The following is a 26906-nucleotide window of genomic DNA, read 5'->3' on the forward strand; positions in this document are numbered from 1 at the left end:
CCAGTATTACGTAAATATCGGCTACATAAAAACACGTCCCAATGTAAAATTTTCATTGTACCTGAAGAAGGCTGGTTTAGTCAGCCGAAATATAGTACACCGTCAAAAAATCATCCTACGTTGTGTCGGTTTTTGCTTTTATATTCTTCATTTTATATGGGAAGCCGATTAGATCACTACTGATCCAACGTATACCAGCAGGATCATCGTTTCGGTTTGATTGAAAATATTACCGGCCAGAGGAAAACAACTTATTAACTTTGATTATCAAAATGTAAATTCTTTTTGCTCGCGCCATCATTACGTCGACAGTTGAGTTGATTTTCTCATGGTTATCATGGCTAGCGGTATTGCTCGTGGGCGCGTACGCACGACGGCGACGGCGACGGCGACGGCGACGGCGACGGCGACATAGTCGGCCATCGGCGGCCATACTCCAAATAATAGGTAGACAGAGACATGCGGCCTTGGTTTACCGTGTACTTCTTTGATATTGAACATCTATGTTATGATCAATTGACACCTGTCAAAACAAGGTATCCCCTGACCAGTATCACGTGACCATATCGCGAGCTCAAGTTTACAGCTCATCGCTCATCGCTCATCGAGGTCACTTGTTTTTTTGAAGTTGACCGCTGACCAAGTGCTAGTTTTCGGTTGGATCGCAGGCTCATTTCAGGTTAACTTATTAAAAACAGGGCAGGATTGTTCGGAAGGTGGTTAACGCTAACCCAGGATTAGAAGTTAACCGAATTATAACTTTTTTTTCTATACAAATGTTTTTTGCTGTTTTGTTTTGTGTATATGGTGATTATTAAAACTCAAAACAGAAGGCCAACCGATATACAGAAAACGTCACTACAAAGTTGAAAACTCAAATCAAAATTCTACCTTTTCCTGGGTTAGCTTACTCGGGCTCTGAACAACCTGGCCCAGGAGCTACGCTTTTCAGGTTTTAGGCTGGCCTAAATCTATGTATTAAATTCATCTGTCTGTCCGCTTATTGACAATGAAAGTAAGCCAATGAGCACGCGAGAATCTCTGCAGTTATTGAAATTTTGTCCTAGCGCTGATGACGTTACGAATTTAATCTCAATGAGTTACCGATTTGCTCGATTTTCCGTGGCGACCAATTTTCTTCAAGATTTAACATGGTGTATCGGGCGTCTTCTTTGCGAGGTTTAGCCATCGCACAGATGGTATTTGGTGCTTTAATGCTTGTCTTTGGAATTGCATCTATTGCTGCTGTAGATCGCTGGATTTCGTACGTTGGTTTTGGAATCTGGGTTGGCATTTGGGTAAGCACAAAATTCCATGCGAGATTTCGAAGTTTTGAGACTTTCGCTGAAATGATAAGTTTAAGTTCTGACCAGGAACATACCTCATCGGGACCAGGTCAGTGTTTTAAGTGTATTCAGTGTATTGCAGTTACATACATGCAACTTCAGTTGCTTAACCTTATATATGAATTTCCTCGGTTGCACCTAGAATTTAACTTTAGCTCGCAGCGGTAACGACGTCGCTCAGATTTCTCGGTAGCTCGATCAAACTGAACTTATATTATGATCAGTTAGAACATTCATGTCTTCGCTTACCAGCTACAGTCAGGTAATGACCGAATTAGTACTTAATTTGAAAACTTCAAGTGCAAAGTTAATTTGGTTAGTAGATTCCTCCCTGTTCGGCCATTAACGTAAGCTTTTAACCCAATTTTATACGACGTGATTCGCAAGTATTTGCCAAGTGGAGCATGACACGCGGCTTTGATGCGCAGATCAGGCTGTTGGTTTATTCACTCAAGGCAGGATTTAATAAGTACCTACAATATATATAATATATATGAGCTAGCACTTGAAATCTGAAACCACATCTAAACCGGAAAACAAATTTTAAAAGCTTGTATTGGCCGTATTTACCTATGTTTGTCTAGGCAGGCCAATATTGGGCCGGGTTTCAGGTGAATTATACATGTGTGACGATAATTAGTATAGGTAATCATACGATTTCTTGTTCTATTTGGAATTTATTTGGACAAGTGAGTTTTTCAAAAAGCTGAAATTGCACAAGCCGCTGCTTCGAGTGCAATTTCAGCTTTTCGAAAAACTCAAAATGATTCCGAAGTGAACAAGAAAGATTTAATAATAATAATAATAATAATAATAATAATAATAATGGCATTTCGGGCAGTATATCCACAGGGTGGCTCTTCGCCTGCCCGATGCTAACTAAATTTACAATTTTATGGTAACTTGTTAATAATATAGAAAGAAAATGCACATGGAAATAGTGCCAGAAGATCTTTCTTGAAGTCATTTTTTCTCATTCGCGAAAAGTTTGTTTCAAAGTTTCCGCACACAATTTTCGTCATCATTTTATGTGATATCATTGGCTTAGATAATTTCCTATTGTCTTTCAGCCAATCATAATGCAGAATTATGATGTGTAATTTGTACTGGTGTTACACTTTTTACACTGGTGTTACACTTGAACTGCACTGCTCTCAGCCAATCAGAATCCAGTCTGACTATGTTCTTTGCAAGTGTTTTTTCATTTTCTACGTTATTGCCTTCTCATGCTAGTATGGATGCTTTTTTAATGTTCTGCTTGTTGCATATGATCCTTCTCGGTAACTTCCTTGTTTTACATTGTCTAACTTGTTACACTATTTCGTTGCACGGTTATTTATTTTCTTTTACGAGAACTTTATTTCAACAAAGGCATGACCGAAAATAAACAACAAAGGCTATAGGCCACTCAAAGGCTATGGAGGCCACTAATACTAAATAATGGACAGGGAATCAGGCGGGTAAACCATATTACCTTATTACGAGTAATAAGCAAGACAATCGAAAAACCGGGTTCCTAGAACATGCATCATATGTTGCAGCAGTGACAACAGAAGAAATTACGTTTAGAAACACCTTTTGTCCTGATAAGCATCTATGCTTTTTAGCGGGAAAATCCCATCCCATGTTGCTCCGAGGTTGACTGCAAGATACAGGGTACCAAATTTCTGTCATTCATTACTATCCCCCCCCCCCCCATTTGCCACAATTCATCACTATTTCCCACTATTCGCAACTGTTCACCACTGTTCGCACTATTTGAGACTATTCCTACTATTCGCTATTTGTGACTATTTGCCATTCACAACTATTCACTATTCGGGTTTTCCAAACACCCAGGAGGGTGCAAAGGGTGAGGCCGATTTGAAATCACAAAGCAGCATGATTACTCTCTAAATAATTTGTACGATGCAAGATCCAATTACTACTAATAATTATTAATTGTATCAATAACAAATTTTGAGATAATTTTAAAAAGGTCTTATGAGAACTTCTTTTGAGCAAACAAGTCAGTCAGTAGCAATGTCCATACATGTAAGTTTTAAAAGCTGTAGGAAACACTAAGAAGAAAGCCATTACAGTGCAGGTAGCTGACTTGTTATTGGTGTAGGTATCCAATTACAAAACGTCTTTAGTTAGAGTATAACTGGATACTTGTATTTGGAGTCACATCCACATGATTGGACACAGATTACCTGACAGAAGCAAATATATGGTCAAGAATAATGTTATAGATACAATAATTTATTAGATATTTAATTTTTGTGTGTAGGCATAACGAGCCAAACGTTCTTAGCAGCCGAAAAAACAGACCTGGGATCCCATGGAGATGTAGAACTTTTAGTCCTACATCTCCACGGGATATCCAGTGGCTTACAACATTCCAGTGTAATCATATCCCTGTCGGTGATCATTTATGTTCCACAAAACGCGTCAAGTTTTGCACGAATGTGTCATAATCCTAAAGTGTGAAATTATATTTTCTGTAACACAATTCCATTGTGTTTGAAAGATACAAAACAGTTTAATAGTCAGCTATTAGGGAAATCACGCGACTGACGTAAAGAATTTGGATTAAAAGAAAAAATAACATTGAAACAGTGTGTTTTCTAGACTGGGGCGCAACCACCAGTTTAAAACTTAGACGCTTTGATACATTTCTTACTCTTGTAAAGCTAAGGAACACGTATAGATGAAATGTTTTCGCTAAGCGCAGTTATCACTGCTATTCAGTAAGCGAAGTGACTATGACCGGCAGCCCAGAAATGCCCGAGAGTCAGAAATTTTCTCAGACTTTCCACGGAAAGTCTGATTCAAACGTGTTTAGAGTATTCTCTGTATAAATGTTTGTTGTGCTTAGCGATTCCAAAAATAATCTGAATTTTCTAGTAGTCGAATTCAAAAATCATGTGCACCGACACTTTGTAAATCAGTTAATGTTATGGACAGTCAGGAAATTATCTCAAAAATTATGACAAAGCTCTCAAGAACGATAGAAATCTCGAGTATATAATCTAATTGTTTACGAGAAATGCCAAGCGATTCTGGAAACAGCACAATGGAAAAATCACTATCATGATTTTGTTACATATCCCGAAGTACTCGGCAACTGTACTGCATGGACTTCAGCCTGGATGAACCAGGAAAGGATATATAACATGTTCCTATAATGTCATGCACGACAGAAAAATAACTATAGCGATTTTGTTACATATCCCGAAGCACTCAGCAACTGTATTGCATGGACTTCAGCCTGGGTGAACCAGAAAAGGATATGTAACATGTTCCTATAATGTCACGCATTACTAAAAAATTATGTGGCTTTAATTTTGTAAAATATCTTGTTGCACTTGGCAACGTAGAAATACTGCAAGGATAATATGTGCCTGATAATATGGTGATTTTTGCCTTTTAGAAAACTAGTGTACCAGGGAATTCAGTCTAGGGTCTAACCCACAAATAAAAATAGTGATTTAGCATTTTAGTAGCTATCCAGTCCCCATACAATCTAAAAGCATGACAATACATGTAAGTTGTGATATAAATAAAGGATTAATCGGATGACTTAACTTGGTGCATTCGGTTTGTTGAGTTTTGAAGCTGTTGTCTTGATTGGATCCTCTAGGAGGCTGGTCATAGGCAGCGCTAGCTGAAGACACTTTCTCGGTTCTCTCCGTTGTTCTTGGGTGAATGAATTCATGTATAAATCAGTTGTGGTTGGCGGTTTCGTTTGGCTTTCAACAACTGTTTTATGGTTTAAGCGACAACCAATCCAAATGTACAGGCTGGGCCACTTCTTTGTTGCCCTTCCCGTGAAAAGAAAACCTGTGCATCTTCTGTAACTCCTCAAGGCAAATTCGATTGAAAACTGGCTCAATTTTGCACAAATACGTCAGCAGAAATACCATATCTTCTAACTCAGAGGCAAATATCATTTTGCGTCCGTTTTCAATGACCGATGACGGGTTCATTTGAAGTCGAAGTCCTTAGTATATATGACCGTGCAATATTCCCGTGTCATGAAAATTTATTATAAAATATCAATTGTGTGGCCAGATCATATCTGAAAATAACCAGGTTACTTTTGTACACAATTAATTTCTCTCATTGAAAGCAATTATCGCAAAACCACAATAGAACCGCAAAATTCTTGCGATGACAGCAACATAACAGATAAATGACGTCACCCCATAGCAACCAGACCTGGCAAATATTTGAGCTTCCAATTAGCTCTGGCTCGTGATGAAAAAACTTTAAACTTTGTGTTACACCACAAAACCACAGTTGCATGATAAATTGTCCAGCACCACAATTATGCAAACCCAATGTCCCTCTGCATTCTTAGAACAACTGTTTGAGAAATATGAAGCCATCTCAACAGCCTTTTTAATGTTCAGAACAAGTGATTTTGTTGATATTAGGATTATTAATATTTTTGCTCTCTTAATAAATTATTTTGCCCTCTCTTTTAGATTATCATTACAGGAATTTTGGGATACATCGGTGCAAAAGATGACTTAACTCCAAACAAATGTTTGGTGAGTTTCACTCCAGCTGTAGTGATATTATTTTATTCCTTAGCTTGTGCTGTACATTGTACTTTGAATGTGCACTTTCTACTTACTCAAAGTATCAACCATCAAGTCTTATCTTGCTGAAAATTGGGCAGGGGTGTGCGGCCCGCATTCCAAAATCCTTACCCTATTTATGACCAAAATCTGCGATATTCCCTACCCTATTTATGTCCCGACCTAAAATTCGAAACCCTATAATTTATGACCTGATGCTTAAATCAAAACCCTGTTTGAGACCTGCCTTAGATATGATTAGTTCCCTAGTTCAGACCAATGTTAAACTGCTGTAAACATAATTTTTAAAGGGCTCTTGTTGATTTTCTTTTCAATAATGATGAAAAAGTGGATTCTTCTTAAAAACATACCCATATCAAGGCTAGAGTGTGAAAACCATACCCTATTTATGACCAAAATGGCCAAAATCTTTACCCTGTTTATGACTAAAATGGCTGAAAAACCCTACCCTTTGGGTCCACACATACCTATATAGCCCATATAAGGGATTACCCCCAGGGCTGGCACCCTGTCTATTCTAAAAGCAATGGGCAACTCATTTTTTGCATATACTGCCCGATTGCATAGAAGATCATGCCCAAATTCTGACAAAAAGGAAGAAATAAGGTTTAGGTAAGGACATACAGTAAGGTTTCCTATTATTTCAACACTGTTATTTAATAATAAATCAATTATAATACAGTATTTATAAATTACTACTGACAGTATAAATTATTTTGTCAGTGTTTTTATCCGAAAATGTATTTTAAGGTATTTTATCCGTCACATTTGAATTTTTAATGTATTAAATGTTATTTTTAAGGAATTTTTATGCACATCTGAGAATTACATTGGTAGTCTGGACATATTGGATTTTAATTAGTATTTTTTGTTGACAAAATTACTCGATTCTGCTTGGCTAAGAGCAGTTCAAGTGCAACACCAGTGCAAAGTATGATGAAGATATCTGAAGTTAGTTCAAGGACACTTGTAGACTACCAACCATCAGTCAAGGTTTTTCATAGGTGGTTGAAGTTTGCCTGAAGCCTTCTGAAGACAGGCGAAAGAAAATCTGGAAATTGCCAAAGATTCCAACATTGTCAAAAGTTTTGTAAATAGTTTCAGACAATTTGGAAGATATTTGCAGGACCAAGGGCACTGCAGCCTGCTTAAGTAAATGATCAATGTATGTCAAATATAACCTTAAATAGTCTATTTTCAAGTGTCTCATTAGCAAGTAATTACATGAATATTCTCGTGCTATTTGGAATGAAATTATAAGCACTTGTAAATTTTTCAGAGACTACAAATTGCACTTGTCCTCCTGGGTTCATGCAATTTTGTAAGGAAAATTTCCTTGACGTGCTTATTTTATTCCAAACTGCACTACATGTAGTTACAAATCGTTACTTTTGATTACCTAATACTACATGTAATACTCTTTATAGTATTGAACTTTTGTGTGAATTGTTAATTATTGTTAGTAATAAATCTGTTTTAAATAATGAATCTAATAAACATAATATAAATCTGTATCTTTGCCTTTCTTTTGTTTAATTGCTGATTGTAATACTTTTTGTCTGTTAACAGATTGGTTGTTTTATGGGCTTCTCTATCTCCGTTTGTGTCCTCACTGGAATCATGTTCATCAGTTACTGCGTTGCTATGGCGGAATTCAATGAGATCATACGTTGCAAGAAGGGTAGTTGGGATTGGGATCATAGTTACCATAGCAACAAATACTGCTACTCAAGCAGTTACAGACACACGGCTGCGGTTGGGCTTGGTTTAAGTTCTTGTATGTTAATATTTACCATAGTTGAGTTCATTTTGGCCCTTTCATCCTCCATCTACTGCTGCAATGCTGTCTGTTGCAATGCTTCAACAGGTGTTGTGAACACCGTAAGTGTGGTTCATACTTTTGTTTATGCTTGCAAATAAATTAAATGTTCAGGGTTTCTACAAGTCATTGAAAACCTGGAAAGTCACAGAATTCAAGAATGTCATTTTCCAGGCCTGGAAAGTCATGGAATTTTATTGTTGGTCATGGAAAGTCATGGAAGTTAATAGTTTAATGTCTGATACATTCATTGCTGCACATGTCAAAACAAGAACACAATAAAAAAGGCAAATGATCAAGCAACTAGCCTCCCACGCAGATGCTCTTTAGGACAATTTGAACTTCCCACATTTTGGCAAACGCCAGAGATTAGAAGAAATGGAAATTTGACTCTAAAACAAGCCTAGGATAGTTTTGACGATTTTCGATTAGTAGTGACAGTTAAACTTAAGGTCATGAAAAAATGGAAATGGTCATGGAAGGTCATTTGAAGAGCTTGAAAGAGTACAAACCCTAACAGTCTGATGAAATATAATACTTTACATGTACTTGTACATGGAGTGGTGGTATTAACAGAAATAGCAAGACTTTGCAGGAAGGCAAGACTAGCATTTTTCTTTGCGAGCCCAAGACATTTTGACTTTTTAAATTGCAAGTTTAGAGCTCTAAGATGTTGAGATGTCATTTATAAAAACAAACAAACAAATCTGACAGGACTTTGAGAGACACCAAGACAACTTTGTGAAAAAATCAAGACTTGTGTCAAAATTGTGTTGTCTTTGGCATTTATTAATCTCATACCATCTCATAATTTGACTTTGGATTGTTGTCAGACTGTAACCAATCAACAAGTGACTTATGTACAGCAGCCTCAACACACCTTTGCAGGGGGACAAGGTGGAGTGGTTATCATTCAACCGACCGGTGCAGTGACAACTACAACACACGGCTATCCAGTGGTAGGCCAACCTGCTGTGTATCTTCCACAGCAGGTAAGTTTTCATTAATAGTTACATGTACACGTGTATACAGAAGATGTGTGAAGATTGCTGTCACTATTAGCATCTCATGCATTGAGCATTAGACTACCTGATTCTCACTTTTTGGAGAAATATCTTGAGAGCTTTGCAAATGATTGCATTCATAAGAGATTACAAAATAGAAATACAGTTGGATCCCGCTAATTCGAACTTGGTTATTTTGAATTCCCCATTACTGTATTTCTAACTCAAAACATTTTCCTTGGATTTACCCCTCAGTCATTTACTATTGGCTATTTCAAACCCCGCTATTTCAAACTATTTTTAGGTTCCGATGAGAGTTCGAAATAGTGGGGTTCAATTGTAGTGCAGTAGTGGAAAAAAATTGTCTTAGTTTAAAGTCTGTAGTTATTATAATGTATTAATGTACAATGCAGTTTAACCATCAGATGATGTCATCCATGGATCATATTTTTCCCATGTACAGTAATATTATATTTGATATAATTTTTTGACACCTTAAAAAGCTGTTAACAGATTTCCTGTTGTGACCTTAAAGTTAATAAATTGTTCTCAGAATTAATAAATAAACAGTTTTTGCCGGCAGTGTAAAGTTTAAAACATCTTTTTACTGAGAATTGTTTGGTCAGTTACTGCAGACCTACGTGTACTGTACTCTGACTTGGGTGGATTCTAGAAAACATATGGTTTTTGACCAAAGCAGAGCAACACCATGCTGATCAAACCAATTTAAACACTGTCCTTGCACTGAACTGTATAATGGCATTTCTTTGTACTTATGAACACAATCTCTACCCTCACACAGCCAGCTGTACATATGCCGATGCAGCAGCCTCCCTACTTTGCTGCACCACCAGGACCCATCCCAACTGGTGCATTAAATGTGACCTATGCTGGTGCTGCTGGTACTCAGGTGCTCTATTTTTATTTTATTCTTTGTTGTTGTTTTGTTGAAAAATTATTATAAACACTATTGTTGAAAATTCTTTACCAAGGTCCAAAGATCTGGAATTCCCTTCCTGTTACAATCACTTCTTTGTCAAGTTTTCCCAATTTTAAGAAAAAACTGCCAGTAAGAGTTTTTAGTAAAATAATCACTGAACTGTCAAAGCCGCACACTGTAGCACTTTCTATGTAACCATATTGTTATGTACGAGGTGGCCTCAACTATAAGCCTGGTGGTTTCTAGAGGTCACCTCACCATACATTGAAATATTTATAAATAATTAATATATTAGGTAAAAAGGCAAATAAACAGAACCTTGAATCTAAAAAAAAAATATATTTTTCTTTCTTCATTTGCTTATTTGTTTGTTTCTTGAACCTGTCTTGTAATGTAACCAAACTTCCATCAGGAATGATATGATCAGCTACAATACAGAAAGGTTAATGGAGCATAATATTTATAGAGTAAATAACCGGAAGGGGTGGGGGACATTCATCCCTCCCTTTGCCCCTCCTCTTGTCCTCTTGAGGATTAAATGATAGATTGGTTTCTTAATATACGTGCTGACTATATAATTTTTCACAACTGCAAAAAAATATATAAATACAGTAATGTTCACTTTAATCCAGTTGACCTTAGCTTGAAGTCATATCTGTTTGACCTATTTCACAGCAACCACCAAGGGATTCTGAGCAGCCACCACCTTATTCCTACATGCAGACAGGAAACGCACCACCATTAGCAGGCTCCTCTGGCGAGACTCCTTCCGAGACTTTCCCTGTTGATGTGTGAGCACAGCTGTGACTTGAGTGCATGCTGCAATGGGCTTACGTTACAGTAGCTCATTACCTGTTGCTAATGAGCCTGATGAGCGAGTTCTTTCATGTGCATATAATTGCACAAAGAGTGGTTGTTATCAAAATTCGTCAATAAATTTTGTTGACTTTTTAATTTTCTAAAGGGAACCATGTAGCTTGATTTCTAGCTATTTTATGGGCACAACAATACCTGGGGTGGATTTAGGGGGAGATGGATTGGGTGGCAAGTGACCCCCTCTTGGTGAAGCAAAAAATTAAAAATATAGTGAATGTTTTGGCAGAAATAAACTAAGGCAAAAACTCTGGGCAGGTACCTTATTGTAATTTATAGTTTACAGTGGCATTGCTAGTATTCCTAGTGTAACAGTTTAGAGTTAGGTTTCAATTCTCAAATTGTAACATTTTAGTAGCATGCTCCATTGATTCTGCAACTCTATAGTACTAGCCACACCCAGATCTTGTAAGAATGTGAACACAACTCAATGTTGATGTATGGTAGTCACCCATACGGGGTTAAAATGAACAATGTTGGAGGCAGTCGTGTCTGAGTGGTCCTGGTTTTCAAGGCTTTCAATTGCACCAGTGGCTGGGTTTATTTCCAGTACAACTCATTTCATACTTTGTAAATAGCTGCGTTGGCCTGCCTCCTGCCAGTTTGAATAATTTTACAAAAATGGCATGTGAAGAGCGTGTGACACGAAATAAAAACAATACATTTTTATTTCATTATTAACTTAGTATTATGTGGTTCTGCAATTTTCGCCTAACGCTTCCCTACATAAATTTGTTTTAATTGTTCTTGAACGTGCGTTACTATTATTTAAATAAAATACTAGAATAGTTTTGTAATATACTCTTCCAGAAGTTGAGGAACAAAAACCGGTTTTCAAAACAGAATGTACTTGCTTCGCTTGCTTGAAAACATTGTACAAGAAATGCTTGCAATACATCTTTTATGTCATTATTTATCTTTCTTTATTTATTTGATATTTATTCGCTTGTTTGTTTATGAGTGGTACTTCAAAGCAGTACATTTTATATTTTTTATGTGCACACATCATATGCAGTTACCTTGTGGTGCAATCGTTACTGCTTGTAACTTGTTGTCAATTTATGTATTAAACGTTTGTCAACTGAACAGGTTTTTTTGTCGTTTCTTGCAGTTATTATTTGATATATAGCTCAAATCTGGTCATTCAAAGGACCTGTGGATAACTCTTATATTAGAAATGGAACAAAAATGCGGGCCATTTAATTCTTTCAGGGATAAAGCATGTGGATAAATCACATGGGGGACTCCCACAGAAAGAAGAAGCGTTCTCGTCATACCTTTAGGGCTTAAAAATGCGATTTTGCCACCTCGTAGGGTGTTTAGCCTCAAAAGGTCCACATCGGGAGCTTTTGCAGTGCCTTTTAGGGTATTAAGCCGAAAAATATGACAGGAGATAATGTGTTGTTTTATGGGTCTAATATGTTGTCTCTAACGGGTGAGAAACATTTAGAGCCACGCCCACAAAACAAGATCTTGGTACCTCTTAAGGGTTTTGTATATGGGATTTTCCCCGGGCGGATAAATACCCTGATTTTGAAAAATTGGCGCACGAAACTTAGTATAGTCTGAGGGTTTTTAGTCACTAAATTGAAGATGAGTCAGCGGAAGTAAACTTTCTTGAGGGTCATCAGCTGGTCATATTTTCTATAAGCATGTCAGGTCCGTCAATAATTCCACATGTTTTCATCCTTTTCTTTAAAAAAATAAAAAAAAAACACCGCAAAACCAACAAAACATATAGTGCGGTACGGCGTGTAAGGGACCGTTCATTTTTTATGAGGGAGGGGGGGCTGGTGGGATTTGGGAAGCACCATTTAAAAATCGCATGACCCCCCCTCAGCTTACCAATTTTTTCACGTGGCCCCCCCTCCTTATAGCGGTCATTTTTTGGGATGACCCCCCCCCAAAAAAAAATTGAACAAACAATATTTAGATTTCAACTTTTTTAATGTTTCTCTATTATCCCCCTACTTCACGTTTTGTGCTCACTGTGAAGACAATATTTACAATCCCTATACTACAGAGAGCTGTTGTTTGAAAAACAAATCAAAAGAAAGAGAAGTCAATTTCGGATCTCCTAGTTATGGCTCGCCCTGAGCGTCTGGCATTTGGCCTCTCATTGGCATCTCCCTCATCTGAATTGATGAATACCCACAGTTTTAATGTAAAACAGATCAAATGTATAGAAGCTAAGTTGACGAAGGTCACGCAGGACATGGAAGCACTACAAAATAAGAGCAATTATAACAGCATATTCAAGGGCAAACTCAAACATGCACAGCACATCAACAAAAGGAGAAGGAAAAAAGAAAACCGCAGAAAGTCAAATGCAAGAAAGAGGAAGTGGACTGAAAACAACGTCCAACGAGTTTATGGAATCTGTGTTGGAAACCCGCTAGGAAATGATCTTCCACAATGCCTTGTGTACCCTCCTAGAACGGCCGTCCCGGAAGGATGTATTAAAGTTGAGGATGTTGCCACGTCGTTATTTAGAAGAGATGGGCCATACATCGCACAGCTCTTGGAAGGGAATTATTTCACCAATGCTGCAAGAAGCAGAATCACCACCAACCTTGAGCAGGAAGTCAGAGATTATGTTTACACCTTCATGTACCCTGAAGAGTACACTCTGACGGAAAGCATTGCTGCTTCTTGCAGCATCGGTGAAAGAGACTCCCATAGCAGCACAAGCGGCGACGAAGAACTCGACGACAGCGAAGATGAAGATGAGTGCCAGTGAAAGTTGCATTCGAAAATAACAGTGTTAAATACTTCTTTTCAGTAGCTACAAATGCTTTTTTGTCGCCAAACGTTTTTTTAAAGCAGAAGGAAAGTTTGTAATAAATTTGTATCCTGCCTTCTATGTTTATTCTATAGCAATTTTTTTGATATTCAAACATTGTGTCATTTTAAAGTTTTACTTAAATATTTCACATGACCCCCCCTTTCTCCCTTATTTTTTGGGATGCCCCCCCCTCGAAAGCCATTTTTTTCGCATGCCCCCTCCCAAATCCCACCAGCCCCCCTACCTGATAAAAAATGAACGGTCCCAGTAGGACTTTCGTGCCGAAATTGATTTTTTCGCTGTTTTGCACTTATTTTGCGCCGAGCAATAAGAATCCGATGGGGTTCAAATTTTCCGAGCCCGTCTTCCCATGTTTCTGGCTACTCTAAGGATTTAATTTATGCTAATGTATGCTAATTAGATGTAAAAAAGTCTTGCGAATATCTTTGCTGTTAAATTCAAGATACAGGGACCAAACGTTACACGAAGCTTACTCTTGATGACGCACGTCGTATGACTCAACTTAGTTACCATGGCAACCAGCGACGACGTCAGGTTTAACTACCTGCTTTTTTGGTGGTGGCGGCCATCTTGGATCCACCATCTTGGATTTTCGAACTCTCATTTTTCTGAAGCAAAACAGTGAATTATAAAACAAACTTTAACTAACGAATGATTTTCGTTATGAGCGATGTCCATTTAAGTGCATAACTTTCTTTTATTTTCCTTTTTTGCTAAACGCATTTACTCTTTCAGTTTCTCATACGAAAATATCATTGACTTTTGTTAGTCCCATAGTAACAACGCAGACGCTTTTCGTCTTCTTTCTGTTATGTATAATACTAATGTATAGTTCCGTTAAAAGTGTTCGTGCATAAAATGTGACTTAAGTTCTCATGCACCAGGACCATCCTCGTCATCAACTCGTGTGCCGTCTGTGAATGGATTTGTACAGGTATTTCCAAAGCATTAACAAAGAGGAGTGCATGGAATTCCGTTCTTGAAACAGCTCCAGAGTCTCTTGCTGTCTGACTTGCAGCCGCATTTGGTAAGCTCACTAACAGCTTGGGGTGCAGGGAGAGACAAGCATATAACGGGCACAATATACTCCTTAGTTTTCGCCCCAGCCGTTATCTTTAATGAGGGGAAGATCTGGGCAGCTGGTGGAATAGGATTTGTCACGCATGGCTATGAAGTTTGCACGCTTGATGGAAGCATCTCGCCTTCCAAGTTCCTGAGTCAAAAGGGCTCCCATCGAAGTTCAGGAAGGGTGGTAAATCCCGCTTTGCAGTTACTTGGCAGACAAATTTCTCTAGGTCTTTAAATTGAGTTGGCAGTTCTCCGTCGACTAACTGGTTTTGGACAAGACCCTCACCAAGCTCTCTGAAAGAGACGATCGCGAGATGGTCGTCATCGAGTGCCATGTAACCTTTCACCCAGGAATTCTTCGTGATACCAACAAACTTCTCTCCCCAGTCGGCTCCCGTGAAGTGGTGCAATCTAATCAGACCTTGACACTTGTGTATTCCAATCGCTTGGACTCGCTGAGTAACATCAATCTCTATGTAGTTTGCACCCTTGCCTGTCAGTTTTCGGAGAGGATACACAAATCTCTTACGACGAATGCTCATCTAGTGAACGCAACACCTGGTGAGGGATCAGCAGGTGTTGCGTTCACTAGATGAGCGAAACTACATTTGATTTTGTTATTGTAAACCATGACCAGCTTGATGGTTGTGTTGCTGGAGAAGCGCGCTAATAATCCATTGGCGAACAAAGTGACCAGTCTCAGCTTTTTCATAGCGTCCCATAAGGAGTGCTTAGAAGATTGTAACAGTCTGTCTTCAACAAATGCTTCAAACCGCTTTTGGCCCTTCTCTGCGTAGCACAGGATATCTTCCTTTGCTTTTTCAGGCACAAGAGCTGACGACAACACACTCTTAAAGGGAGATGCAACTGTAAATGGGTTGCCTTCGCAGTGCAGCTATATCGACTGGCGGAGTCTCGTGGCGTTTTTTCGCGTTCTTACAGCAACATTCCAAGAGAGCTGATAGTGCTCGTTCCGCTCAGAAGCCTCGGACACTTTAGGAGAGCGTTTTATTGCTTTACCATACGGTAGAGATGCAGGGACGCGACAAGAAGGTGATCTAGGGCGGCTTCGTCCTGACTTAACCCGAACATACTTCTGTGGCGCTTTAATACTTTGATCGCCTGTTCTAGCGTCTGATCTGTGAACAACCTCGTGAACGGGATCTCTGACTTCGCTACAACAAAATCCTCGGACTAAAATGCCTCATACGTCATAAGGTCCTCCTGCTCGAGTGCGTTCATCTGCGCGAGGCGGACTGGCATTAGCCGAGCGCAGTTGAGGAGATCGTGCGCGAAGAAGTACTTTATCAGTAGCCTTCCCAGTCCCCATAGCGGCAAGCATGAATGAGCTGTAACAGGTTGTGCAATTACTTGAGGTAATCTATCATAAATCGCGCGAGATTTCAAGTCGTTGTTCTTCACGGTCTTGTGGTTTGACCTTTTAAGAGTACAGGGCTGGATGTCGTCATAGATGTTAACCATTTCTGGACTGCGCTCGTGGAGGGCCCCTTTAAAGGATACGAAGATACGAAGATACGAAGAGAGTGTTTCATTTTATTCAGATGTTCACCATTCTCTGCGCTAGCCTTGCCTAAATAATTTCCATTACAAACTTGCCATCGGGAGGAAAAAGCTAAACTTTATTGTGCCCATCACTGTGCTTCCTGCGCTCACGATTTCGATTTGGCACATGTGAAATGCCACGTCTTAATCAAATGCCGCATGTTTTTAATTCGAAGCGACTCAAATTGGTATTTGATTCGGCGCATAGGAAATTCGACGTCTAAACCAGGCCTAAGTGAAAAAAAAAAAAAAAAAAAAAACAGCCGTAAAACTCCAAACTCTAGGTGTGTTTTGCAATTTTAAGCCCTGAAAAGAAACTCGTCAGTTCGAGCAGCATATGTTATCATTCGTTACTGAGGGTGCGTTTCTTGTTAAGATCATTCCCCAGTATTGCACTGCGCATCCCTACTGCGCATAATTTCACACGTGATTAGCGCGCGCGCACTAAAAACTGGCAGCTTTACGACTGGACCTCACCATAGAGGAAAATCGTCATTTCCTCGCTAACGAGTATGGTGACCTATCATTTTTTTCTGTTGTTTTGAATTGAGTAATACATTTCTTTGTGTAAAATAAATATGAACCAATTCTCAGTGTAGAACAAGAAACCATCGTCGGAAACGTGAATTTAGCAAGCAATTGTGACTATAATCATGGTGCTATTATAAGGATTTATTGGGTACAAACAAGGTGCTGTTGCTCCTAAAGGAACACGGGGACCCCTCACTTTTATAAGTTCCTATAATATAAACAATCAATAAGCAAAGTTTGACAAAAATCTCATTGCAGGTTTTATTTCAGTGGAATGACCTTAACAAAATCCATGATTGGACTGTTAGATCCGAAAACGAATTTTGCGTTTCTTTACTAAACAGATCAATCCGAGATGACTCAGATCATGGTGCATCAAAGGAACCGAAAAATCCTTGCCCAGAGTGGATTCTTCGGTTCCTTGATCCGAGAGATCTTGGATTAATCTGTTTAGAAAAAAAAGGCAAAATCCGTTTTCGTATTTAAGAATCCAATCTTGGATTTTCTTAAAGAAACGCACCCTAAAAGTTTATTAAAAATGCACTGTTTCCTTTAGAAGTACGAGAGTTCGAAAATCCAAGATGGCGGATCCAAGATGGCCACCACCAAAATAGTAGGTAGTTAATCCTGACGTCATCGCTGGTTGCCATGGTAACCAATCTAAGTCATACGACGAACGTGATCAAGAGCAAACTTCGTGTAAAGTTTGGTCCCCGTACCTTGAATCTAAGAGCAAAGACATTTGCAAAACCTATTTTTGCATCTAATTAGCATAAATTAGCATAAATGTAGTCCTTGAGGAGCCAGAAACATGGGAAGACGGGATCGAAAAATTTGAACCCCATCGGATTCTTATTATTCGACCCAAAATTAGTGCAAAATAGCGAAAAATTCAATTTCGGCACGAAAGTCCTACGGGAGCGATTTTTCGGACATACCGGACCGCACTAATAGACAAAGGGATCTATCAGAAGAAGAATAGGATCCATGGAACGCGTAACATCGTTAAATCCTTGCAAAATTTGCAGTGGCCACAAGCATTGTAAGTTATTTCTCGCGCGCTCCCTTTTAAACAAGATATGCCATGCTTTAATAAATAGACGGATAGCACTTTACTAAAACTACTGACCAATGAAGGTCGACAAACTTTACACGAGTCCTCAAAACAACTGTCTAGTCCAACATGTTGAATGCATTTCCCATGATTCCCTGCAGGCACGTCTCATAGAGGGAATTATTGACCATTAGGACTGTGGAATAAAAAAATCTTTCAGCAAGGGCTATTGGAATCCAAAACGAAAACCTGGGGTAGCCACGCATTTATCAAAGATAATTAGCCATCTCGACCAAAAATGCTGATGTCAAATTTTTCTAAAAACAATAGAAAAATATCTCTTCACAGTTTTCCTTGGAATTAGCCTTTACATGCACAAAAGAAAAAAAAATATTTATGAAGATCTTTAAAATACTTAGCAAATGGTAACATAAAAGCTACTTTTGGTATGTTTTGAATAACAAAATCGTCGCAAGAGTGCACAACTTGGAAACTAATAAGGTGCTTCCGAGTAGGCTAGCCACTTCGATTTCATAATATAAAAAGCAAGGATAAAACCAAGTTTTTAAAAGCTAATGGAGTTGTTTGATTCTTTTTTGGAGTCGTTTTTCGTGCCCGCCACATTTTTAATTTGTCCTGTCACCTCCACCGTACGTTTAACAAATTGACGTCAGTTTTTCAAGCGTCTGTCCTGTTATTGATCATGATCATGAATTTCGTCATGACATTATCAAAGAAGCTGCGGATCGGCGAGGCGGTAGCCGAGTGGATCCACATATCCATCAAGCACGTGTGGAATAATTGTTTTATTAAAAGCGCCCCCAACTCTAGAAAATTAGACTAAAATAACAATAAAAACGCCCAAAAAAATCGCGCGTACGCTTACCATATTTGTAGATTATGGTATAATGGCTCATAACACATGATGGCTAAGCCAATGAAAACTGCTTTATTCAATGATCCAGCTTTTAATAATGAAAATTAGCCAAGGAGCAGAACAGTGTGCGCACTAACAAGTATGGCAAGTTAATTGTTTTCCCTGCTAATAAATTTCACACTATTTTATGAGTAATATGATAGGGCATTGAAAAACTGAGTCAGAACAACTTGTTCATGCACCCAGATGTGAGTAAAACTGAGTAAAGGTGTCAATGTGGTGACATATTGTCAAATAATATTTACTAAACACACCCCGCTAAATACTTAGTCTATTTTAGGAGTTAACTGTGTTTTCTGAATGGCTATTACCTTCCTGTATCACGGATTATTGCCTAAAAATTCTGACTTTATGTCCCTAGAAATGTAAGTTAAATCTGCTAAAACAATGAAATAGCTTTAAGGATGTACGTTTTGTGACGATTGAATATAAAATATTTTGATGTTTTCTTTTCAGCGAAAATTTTCTTTGACCAAGTCTGCATTCACTATTCAGCAAGGGCTTTCTGTTGACGAGTAGGTGAGGGTCGTATTTAAAGGAATTTTTGATTAGTTTTGCTGATTATATTCCCTAAAAATACACTACTTTCAGTGGCGGATCCAGACCTTGAGCTAAGGGGAAGGGGGGGGGGGGGGTGTTTTGCTTGCCCTGCCGGCTTTTCTTCTTTCTGTTATTTCTTTTTTTTTTTTTACCCAAAATAAGGGGTGAAAAAAACGTACACAATGTACTCTAGCGACCTGATGACGCTGTAATTGAAAAAGGAATACACAATAGGAGACGCTTACTGCTACATTACAAGGGACACCAGTAATTGAAATGACGCTTGATTTTGAGTAACACTGTAGGGGACTGGACACAAACTGACTGGCAAAGCAGAGTCTCGGCAAGGAAACGTTTGAAAACGTTGAAGTCGGTTGACTTTTGAACAGTGTGATGTGTGACATTTCTCAACGGTTATTCTAGTGCTTTAAGTAGAGTTGCCACGCGACTAAACGGCGGATTCGCCTGTTCCAAATGTCCACTTCTTCCCCGGGGCGGGGGGAGGGGGGAGCACTGCCATATATGGGCCACGTAGGTATGTGCCGCTGTGAAGGGTATGGTTTTCAAGCAATTTACTCTAGGACAGGGTTTATAAATCAGAGCGTTTGGGTTTAGAATAGGGTATCATTTTTCACAAAACTGACTGGTTGGTTGAAGATTTTATCTAGAGTAAAGAAACCAGAAATTGCCACTCAAAGATATAAAAAAATCAAATCGACAAGTTTAAATTTACGCAAATCAGTCTCAACAGTGTCAATAGATGGGAGGATTTGGGGAGTTTACTCTAGTATAGGTTAGCAAAATTCAGCTTAACCAGCTCTGGTATAGGCTAAGGGTTCCAGGGTTCCAGGGTCACAGCGGCACATCCCCGCCCAGAAATTCCCAAAGTACCCCCCCCGGGACTTCTTCAAAGCTATCTTTGACGTTCCCAACATTTTCGCAAGTGCAGACCAGTATCCCATATAAGGTACCGCTGTTTGAATGACGGAAGTCTATTGCAGGGAGCGTTTTGATTTCAAAGGTCACGTAGCAGTGAAAACAGTGGTAACTGTACAAAATATCTTGAGACGCACTAAAGGCGAATTGCAAGCTTGCGACAAGACAAACCAAAAAATAAGAATAATTGCGGAATCAAAGCGGAAACACAACAAAAGAGAAGCAGAACTAGCTACACCTTGATCCTGGGCGCTGCTGCCTAGTCACTTGGCCTGTTGATTGGTAGGATTTAATACTGCACGAATAACAAAGGCCGGCAGATCTATCAAGGGAAGACTGTGGATTGACCCAGGTAAACAAACTGGGGAGTTGAGCAACGGCGAGCTGCGAATTTCGTGAGACAGCCGGTTAGACGGGTAATCCAGATCGATGCTGCAAACCTGAGACTGCACGAGTAGTGAAGCGCTTGGAGGTTCTGGCTGCCCTTGCTTTTGATATCTATAAATCGCCTTCTTCTCTTTATCGTCGTTCGCTAAATCGTAATGTTTGTATTCTAAAACTGTTTTTCACCCGTACGGCGACTTACCCGCCAAAAGAAGTAACTTCTGGCTCAAGCAGACATGCCTCTAGCCTGCGAACAGGCTCCCGCTGAGCCCGCCCCGATCGCTTTGCTCTCCGAATTCTTCTGTTTCGCGCTCGCCGAAATTTTTTTCCGTCCTTGCCGGGAGCCTGTTCGCAGGCTAACATACCTCGATCCACTGCGTTCTTCGTTTTCTGCCATTTTTCACAAGACGTCGTCCTCGCCGTCGCCGTCATAAACTCTGTTGTACAATGTATCATCGATGAATTGCTATGATCTAAAACGGGTTGTAACCAATTAGGCTTTTTTTCGACGAAATTTTTGTAATTTTGTAAGGTTATCTTTCTGTTTCAGAAACTTATCTCTACTTTGATTGAGATTTAAAGATATTTCCTCTGGTTTGATGGCTTTTGTTCGCCCGACATCCAAAGGGGAGGGGGGGATGTATAAATTGCATGCCGCACAATTAACAAAACAATGGCTTGTGTTACAGCATGAGAAACTTTATTACTACTTTCGTCAATTTCTAAAACCTTACGATGGTAACTAATAACAGGCATTTACAATACACATTATACAGTCAAACCTGTATTGGGCGGGCACCCTCGGGACCCTTGCAAGTGTCCGCTCAATACAGGGTGTCAGTTGAAAACATTCGTCTTAAAAGGGTCATATTAATATTCGTCAGCATTAAAAGGCCTTGAAAGGGTCAGATAGCATTCTCGTGAAGGGCCGATAACTCTGAAATACCGTATTTCCATAAACAACGACAAGTACACGAGGTAAAGCGAAATAACGGTGTCCGCGTCCCCTTAATAGGTGTCCGTTGAATACGGGTATTTTTTTATAGTAACTGTGGGAAAAAATTGGACTTTCACTGCTGTCCGCTTAATAGAGGATATCCGCTTATAAACACGGGGTCCGCTCAATACAGGTTTGACTGTAGCATCCTGAATACGGGCCTTATTAACAACTATACAAACTGTAAATAAACTGCGTCGGCGCTACAAGTTATGTTGATGAATAACAATACCATTCCACAACTCTCACTGCCTTCTAAAAACTAGCACGTCTAAAGAGTTTTAAATCATTATCATTTAACACACATTTGGCATTATTTATCATATATTTAGGAGCATTCTTAGATTATCCTCTCGTCTTCTATTTCGACCAAAGTTTTTGTAAAAGCTGTGGAAACACCGCACAATAGTTCTTATGCGCGTATTTCTGAAAATGGAGAGAAACACGGAAAATGTTTTAAGTATTTCACGGGATTAAGTATTATTATTTTACGGGATCAGTTCTCGTAACTAGACAAGAAATTTAAGACAAGACAAACAAGATAATCAAGAAATTAAAAGGCAAGAAGAGTGAGCTTACACTTTCAAAAAACCTTCTACATGTAATACTTACAATCTGAACGAATTTCAGCCGTCTAAAATATAAATCAGTTCACTGTAACAATTACAATAGTATTTTGTAAGAAAAAAAAAGAAAAAAAGAAAAATGAATAAAACACCTCCTTTGGATTACTATATGTAAAAAGGGTGTCGTTGATCTAACGCCTTCTAGGCCATTAATAATTCGATCATTGGGGAGACGGGGGGGGGGGGGGGAGGGGCGGGGCGGGGCGGTAAGATTCAGCTGACGACGCATTCTAAGGTGCCGTCCACACTAATGCGTTTTCAAATAGCAGCGATTTCGTGCCGAAAACTCACCAACACCTTTCTGCCTACATCGCAGTGTTTTACCGGCTGTCCACACTGAAACGCAATGTGCATCACGAAAGCCCACAACCGTCCTTTGCCCATGCGATGTGACGTCACTGTTTAGCCGAAGTTTTCGCTGGACTACGTTTTCAAATGTATGCGTCTTCGATGAAAATGAACGTTTTGTATCGCATAAGTGTGGACGGTACGCAGAACACATCAAAAACTATGCGTTTTCAATTTAAAAAAAAAACATTAGAGTCGACGGGGCGTCAGCTATTCATTATATCAGTGAAGATGTCCGAAGGGAGATGGTCCACAGTCATTTTCAGGGCCGTGGCTAGTAACGGGCAAACAGCCCAGGCACTTACCTCTGCCACGTTTCTCTCAGTTTCCGTTTTGTTGTTTGTAGTCATCGTAAACACCCTAAATACCTGGGAAGATAATTTCACCATGGACAATGCCTCAGTCATCACCTTTTCTGGCAACGGCCCTGATTTTCTTTTTAATTTTTCCAGTACGTTGGTTCCCGACACTCTTACTCTTTGATGGCCTTCCCGTAAGAAAGGCGAGTTTTTCATGGCTTACTGTGCTATTTAGGAGGCGACTGGTGTGTCCACTGCTTTTACGTGTTTTCATTTCACATACATGAACTTAGCAGCTAATTTTTAGCACGACTGAAAAAAAAAAAAATAATAATAAAATCTTAATTCATAGCAGAAAACGATATTTGTTTGCAAATAGTTATATTAACTACTAACAAGTGGTTTATTTCTAACGCCTTGCATAGTGCGCTACTTGTACTAATTTACAATAACTCTCTCTAATGTATACACCATAACAGCATTCATATATATCACAGCTGTGTTCACACATCAACAGGGACAGCCTCGGAAGGAGTATCACCAGAGGGAGCAGCTGATGGTGGTGCATTTCCTGTCTGTGGGTATGAATAAGGTGGCGGCTTCTCGGGAAACTGTGGTTAAAACAAAGAGTTGTGACACACATTTTTGTATAAGTGAGTCTGTTGTGTCAATAATTCCACATGTTGACGACATTTACACATAACTGAACAGTGAAAGAGGTAATCAAGGCTGTCGCACAGCAAAACGAAGAGATTAAAGGAACGGATTTCGATGGGGCTAGAGTAAATACTTCTAAATCCACGTAACCTTGCATTGTTCATTTATTACTTGGTGCACGTGCTCGATGCATGACATGGCGTCAATCTCGTTCCCAGAGTCTTCGTTCCCCTTGACCAGTGGTCGGAAAACGAGAGCTCTGATTTCAGGCAGGCGCATAGATGCAGACTGCGCAGTGAAACCGGATGGGCAGAATCACCAGAATTCGGTTATTTCAAAGTGGTTGCTCCCAGAGCTCTCGTTTTCCGACCGCTGGTCAAGGGGAACGAAGACTCTAGGAACGAGATTGGACATGGCGCGTAAATTGCGTGCGCAGTAAGGATGCGCACAAAACAATTAGCGCGAACGTCCTTAAAAGCCACTGATGTACTTGTTAGTTACGAAGTACTGTTTTATCGGTTAGCAGAAGTTTATAATGCTGAGGAGTGTACATTTTTTGGAATTGGGTCCTGTGCTACCAGATTGGCAAGTAGGTTATTCAGACTAATTTTCCCGCCAATCAGTAGCCATAACCTTGCACCACTTCTAATGAACAGATTTGAGTGGCTCGAATTTACAAGAGGACGCGGGCGGTTGCATTCAGCCCGCAGAGAACAATGATGAATTTTTCACACATCAATTACGCGTAGCAGATTGTGTTCACAGAAAATAAATTGTAAGAGGTTTAGTGTTAATTGATTAGTAATACGCGGCAAGCGGTTCACTTTTTAAGCCTGTTCTGGTCTGTGTCGTAGTTTCTGGCTTCAGTATTACTCATTGGCCTTGCAAAATTTCTTTCACAACTTACACGCTTGTTCAAGTAGTTGTACTTCGTCAACTGTGTGAGTAATTTCAACCGCGCGCGTGCATTTCATCAATCCGAAAATAGTTTTCATTGCTGAACTTAGCGACCCATGTAAAGGTCAAGAGGAAATTACGGTCATTAAATAATTATGGATGTATTCCTACCTGAACTTGTCCAGGAGTCTGCACCTGAGTAGCAGCGGCACCAGCATATGACACAGACACTGTACCAGCTGGGTTGGATCCTGACGGCACGGCCCAGTAACCAGGCTGCTGCATGGCTACAGGCTGTACGAGTGCATGAATATTCATTAGGGCGTGACATCGTAATGACATTATACCTGCACTTTAACATAATGACAATAGGCCACTGTCGATATATTAAGATTCAGCTTGATAGTGAGGCCTAGAGGACACAAACAAAAGAAATGAATAAACATGGTCATTCAGTTTCCTTTGATTGTGTCCTCTAAGTCTCACTGCCAAGCTGAATTTTAATATATCGAAATCAGTCTACTGTTTATACACAACTGTACAATGTATCGTATCCCAAATCTGCGATAAGCCCATAGCCCTGTGTATTGTCCTGGCCCAAGTTGTTCGAATGCTGGATAACGCTATCCACCGGATAAATCGCTATCTAGTGGATAAGTGTTAACAAAACAAACCACGCTATCCACTGGATAGTGATTTATCCGGTGCATAGCGTTATCCGCTTGTTGAACAACCCGGGCCTGTTGCCCTGTGACATCAAATCACCGATCCGATGACAATACACAGATATTTGGTCAAATTTGGGTACAATACATACCTAACCATACCCTTTTGGAATGCTCCTGTGGCATACATGAATGTATCAGGCTTGTTTCGTTTCACCAGGGGTATATAGGCTCAGTCTCGCCATTCAATACCAACCATGGCTCGCCCAGCTCTCCCAAGACACCACAGTAGCAAACTGAAAAGGTTTGATTATATCTAAGAACCAGTGCCTACATTGTATTTTGTTCAAAGCTGCATTTACGCAGATGACACTACTTTAAGTACTTCCGCTGTAGTCTCAGATCTACCTGCAATTCAGCAGAGGCTCCAAGAAGACATAAACAAGATTACAGACTGGACATCTGACAACAAGATGGAACTTAATGCCTCTAAAACAAAAAGTCTTCTCGTAACTGGCAAACGACTGGAAAAGAAGGCTCCAGACACGAATCTTAAATCATCATGCAACGGTAGCGAGATTGAGCAAATAACTTCACAAAAACTACTTGGGGCAAAATTAGGCGATCACTTGAGTTTTACTGAACATATAGATGGCATTTGTACAAAAGTGTCACAACGTATTGCGGTGATGAAGAAGATTAAGCGTAACTTGCCTCTCGCTGAGCGTAAGCTTTATTTCAACACCTTGATCAAGCCGATAATGTTGTATGGCTCGTGTGCATGGTGCACTGCGTCAGAAGAGAACGTTAACCGCGTATCCAAGCTGCAAAAGCGAGCATCTCGAGTAATCTTGGATGCGGATATCGGTGAAAGAAGCGACATGCTTCTCAGACGACTTGATTGGCTGCCACTTAAGGAAGAATTAAACCTTAAAAGGACTAGTTAGTTTTTAGTTGTGCATATCTAGACTTAGATTTTTTAAATTTTTAACTTTTATCATATCCTTAAATTTTAGCTGTATTCTATTTTGTAATTTTTATTATCTTTTAAGTGTAAATAGTTTTTAATTTTTAACTTAGGATAGAAGGCCACTGGTTCGTCAGTTTTTTACTGTTATGTGTTACCCTCTGTAAATAAAGTTGTTACTTACTTACTTACTATATTATGGTTACTGCCAGTAGTTTCCTAGAAACGACTGAGTCGGCAGTGATGACCAGAGAAGATACTAAACAACCATCTGCCTTAAACTTCCAGATTGGGAAATTCAATACAAAAAATGATACAGCTGAATAGTTTTATTCATTGGATTGTAACTATCCAGAGGTAATCAATGTAGAACCATATTTAGTGAGGTTTTACATGTATCACGTGCCATGAATAATATTAATTATTACATAAACAACGTTTTACTGGAAAATACACCACTCAAAAATTTCACACGAAACCACATCCGGGACGCTGGTGGCATATCTTCCATATCCTCACTAGTGAAGATATCGATGACTTCACTGATATCATGTCTGGCCCTTAAACTGTACTTAAATTTGCTGGGTGTATGATCAAAACATCTTCAGATCTCTTCTCGTGTTCTGGACACTCAAAGAGATTTTCCATATCTATGCGCACCCACATATTATCCTCTATTTATTAAAAATTATATAATAACCCAAGTTATTCTCCCATTTTGATTGGTTCTCGCCTATGACCTATTAGAGGACAGACGCACGATTGAAGTCATCATTACAAAGTTTTTCCCTCTGTGTTTTAAAATGGCGGAAAGTTTTGAGAATTTAAATAAAATTCTACTTGACTGGGCAAAAGATAAGGTACAAAAAATTCTTGTCCAGGCATTGAACAGGTACGAGAAGCAGGAGGAAGAAAGATAAAGCCCTTCCTTTTTTAGAAAATGACTCGGAAAAAATACTCAAGCAGTCTCGGTCGGCTAAACCAAGCACAAAATTGGTTTTGGTAAGCCGAGTACCATTGCCGCCTATCTCGAATTTAACAAACCCAATAAACAAAATGT

At 39.3% G+C, this 26906-nt stretch overlaps 2 protein-coding genes across 2 annotated transcripts in view; one reads left to right on the forward strand and one right to left on the reverse strand.

Moving 5' to 3' along the window:
- The first annotated feature begins 258 nt into the window (after window positions 1-258).
- LOC145494964 (uncharacterized) lies at window positions 259-11657 on the forward strand. Its single transcript, XM_081474539.1, has 6 exons — window positions 259-1298; window positions 5819-5884; window positions 7505-7816; window positions 8588-8746; window positions 9561-9668; window positions 10374-11657. Exons 1-6 carry the CDS (start codon window positions 1152-1154, stop codon window positions 10491-10493), a joined length of 912 nt encoding a protein of 303 aa, XP_081330665.1. The 5' UTR covers window positions 259-1151; the 3' UTR covers window positions 10494-11657.
- Window positions 11658-21068: 9411 nt separating this feature from the next.
- LOC145494804 (uncharacterized) overlaps window positions 21069-26906 on the reverse strand; it is a 16630-nt gene continuing 10792 nt past the window's right edge. Inside the window, exons 5-6 of the mRNA XM_081474376.1 lie at window positions 24386-24508; window positions 21069-23271 (exon numbers count right to left, since the gene is read on the reverse strand). Coding sequence (XP_081330502.1) covers window positions 23164-23271; window positions 24386-24508 — 231 coding nt within the window. The 3' untranslated portion in view covers window positions 21069-23163. The remainder of the gene's footprint in view (window positions 23272-24385; window positions 24509-26906) is intronic.

The sequence above is a fragment of the Orbicella franksi genome, chromosome 8 (genome assembly GCF_964199315.1).
Source record: "Orbicella franksi chromosome 8, jaOrbFran1.1, whole genome shotgun sequence".
NCBI lineage: Eukaryota > Metazoa > Cnidaria > Anthozoa > Scleractinia > Merulinidae > Orbicella > Orbicella franksi.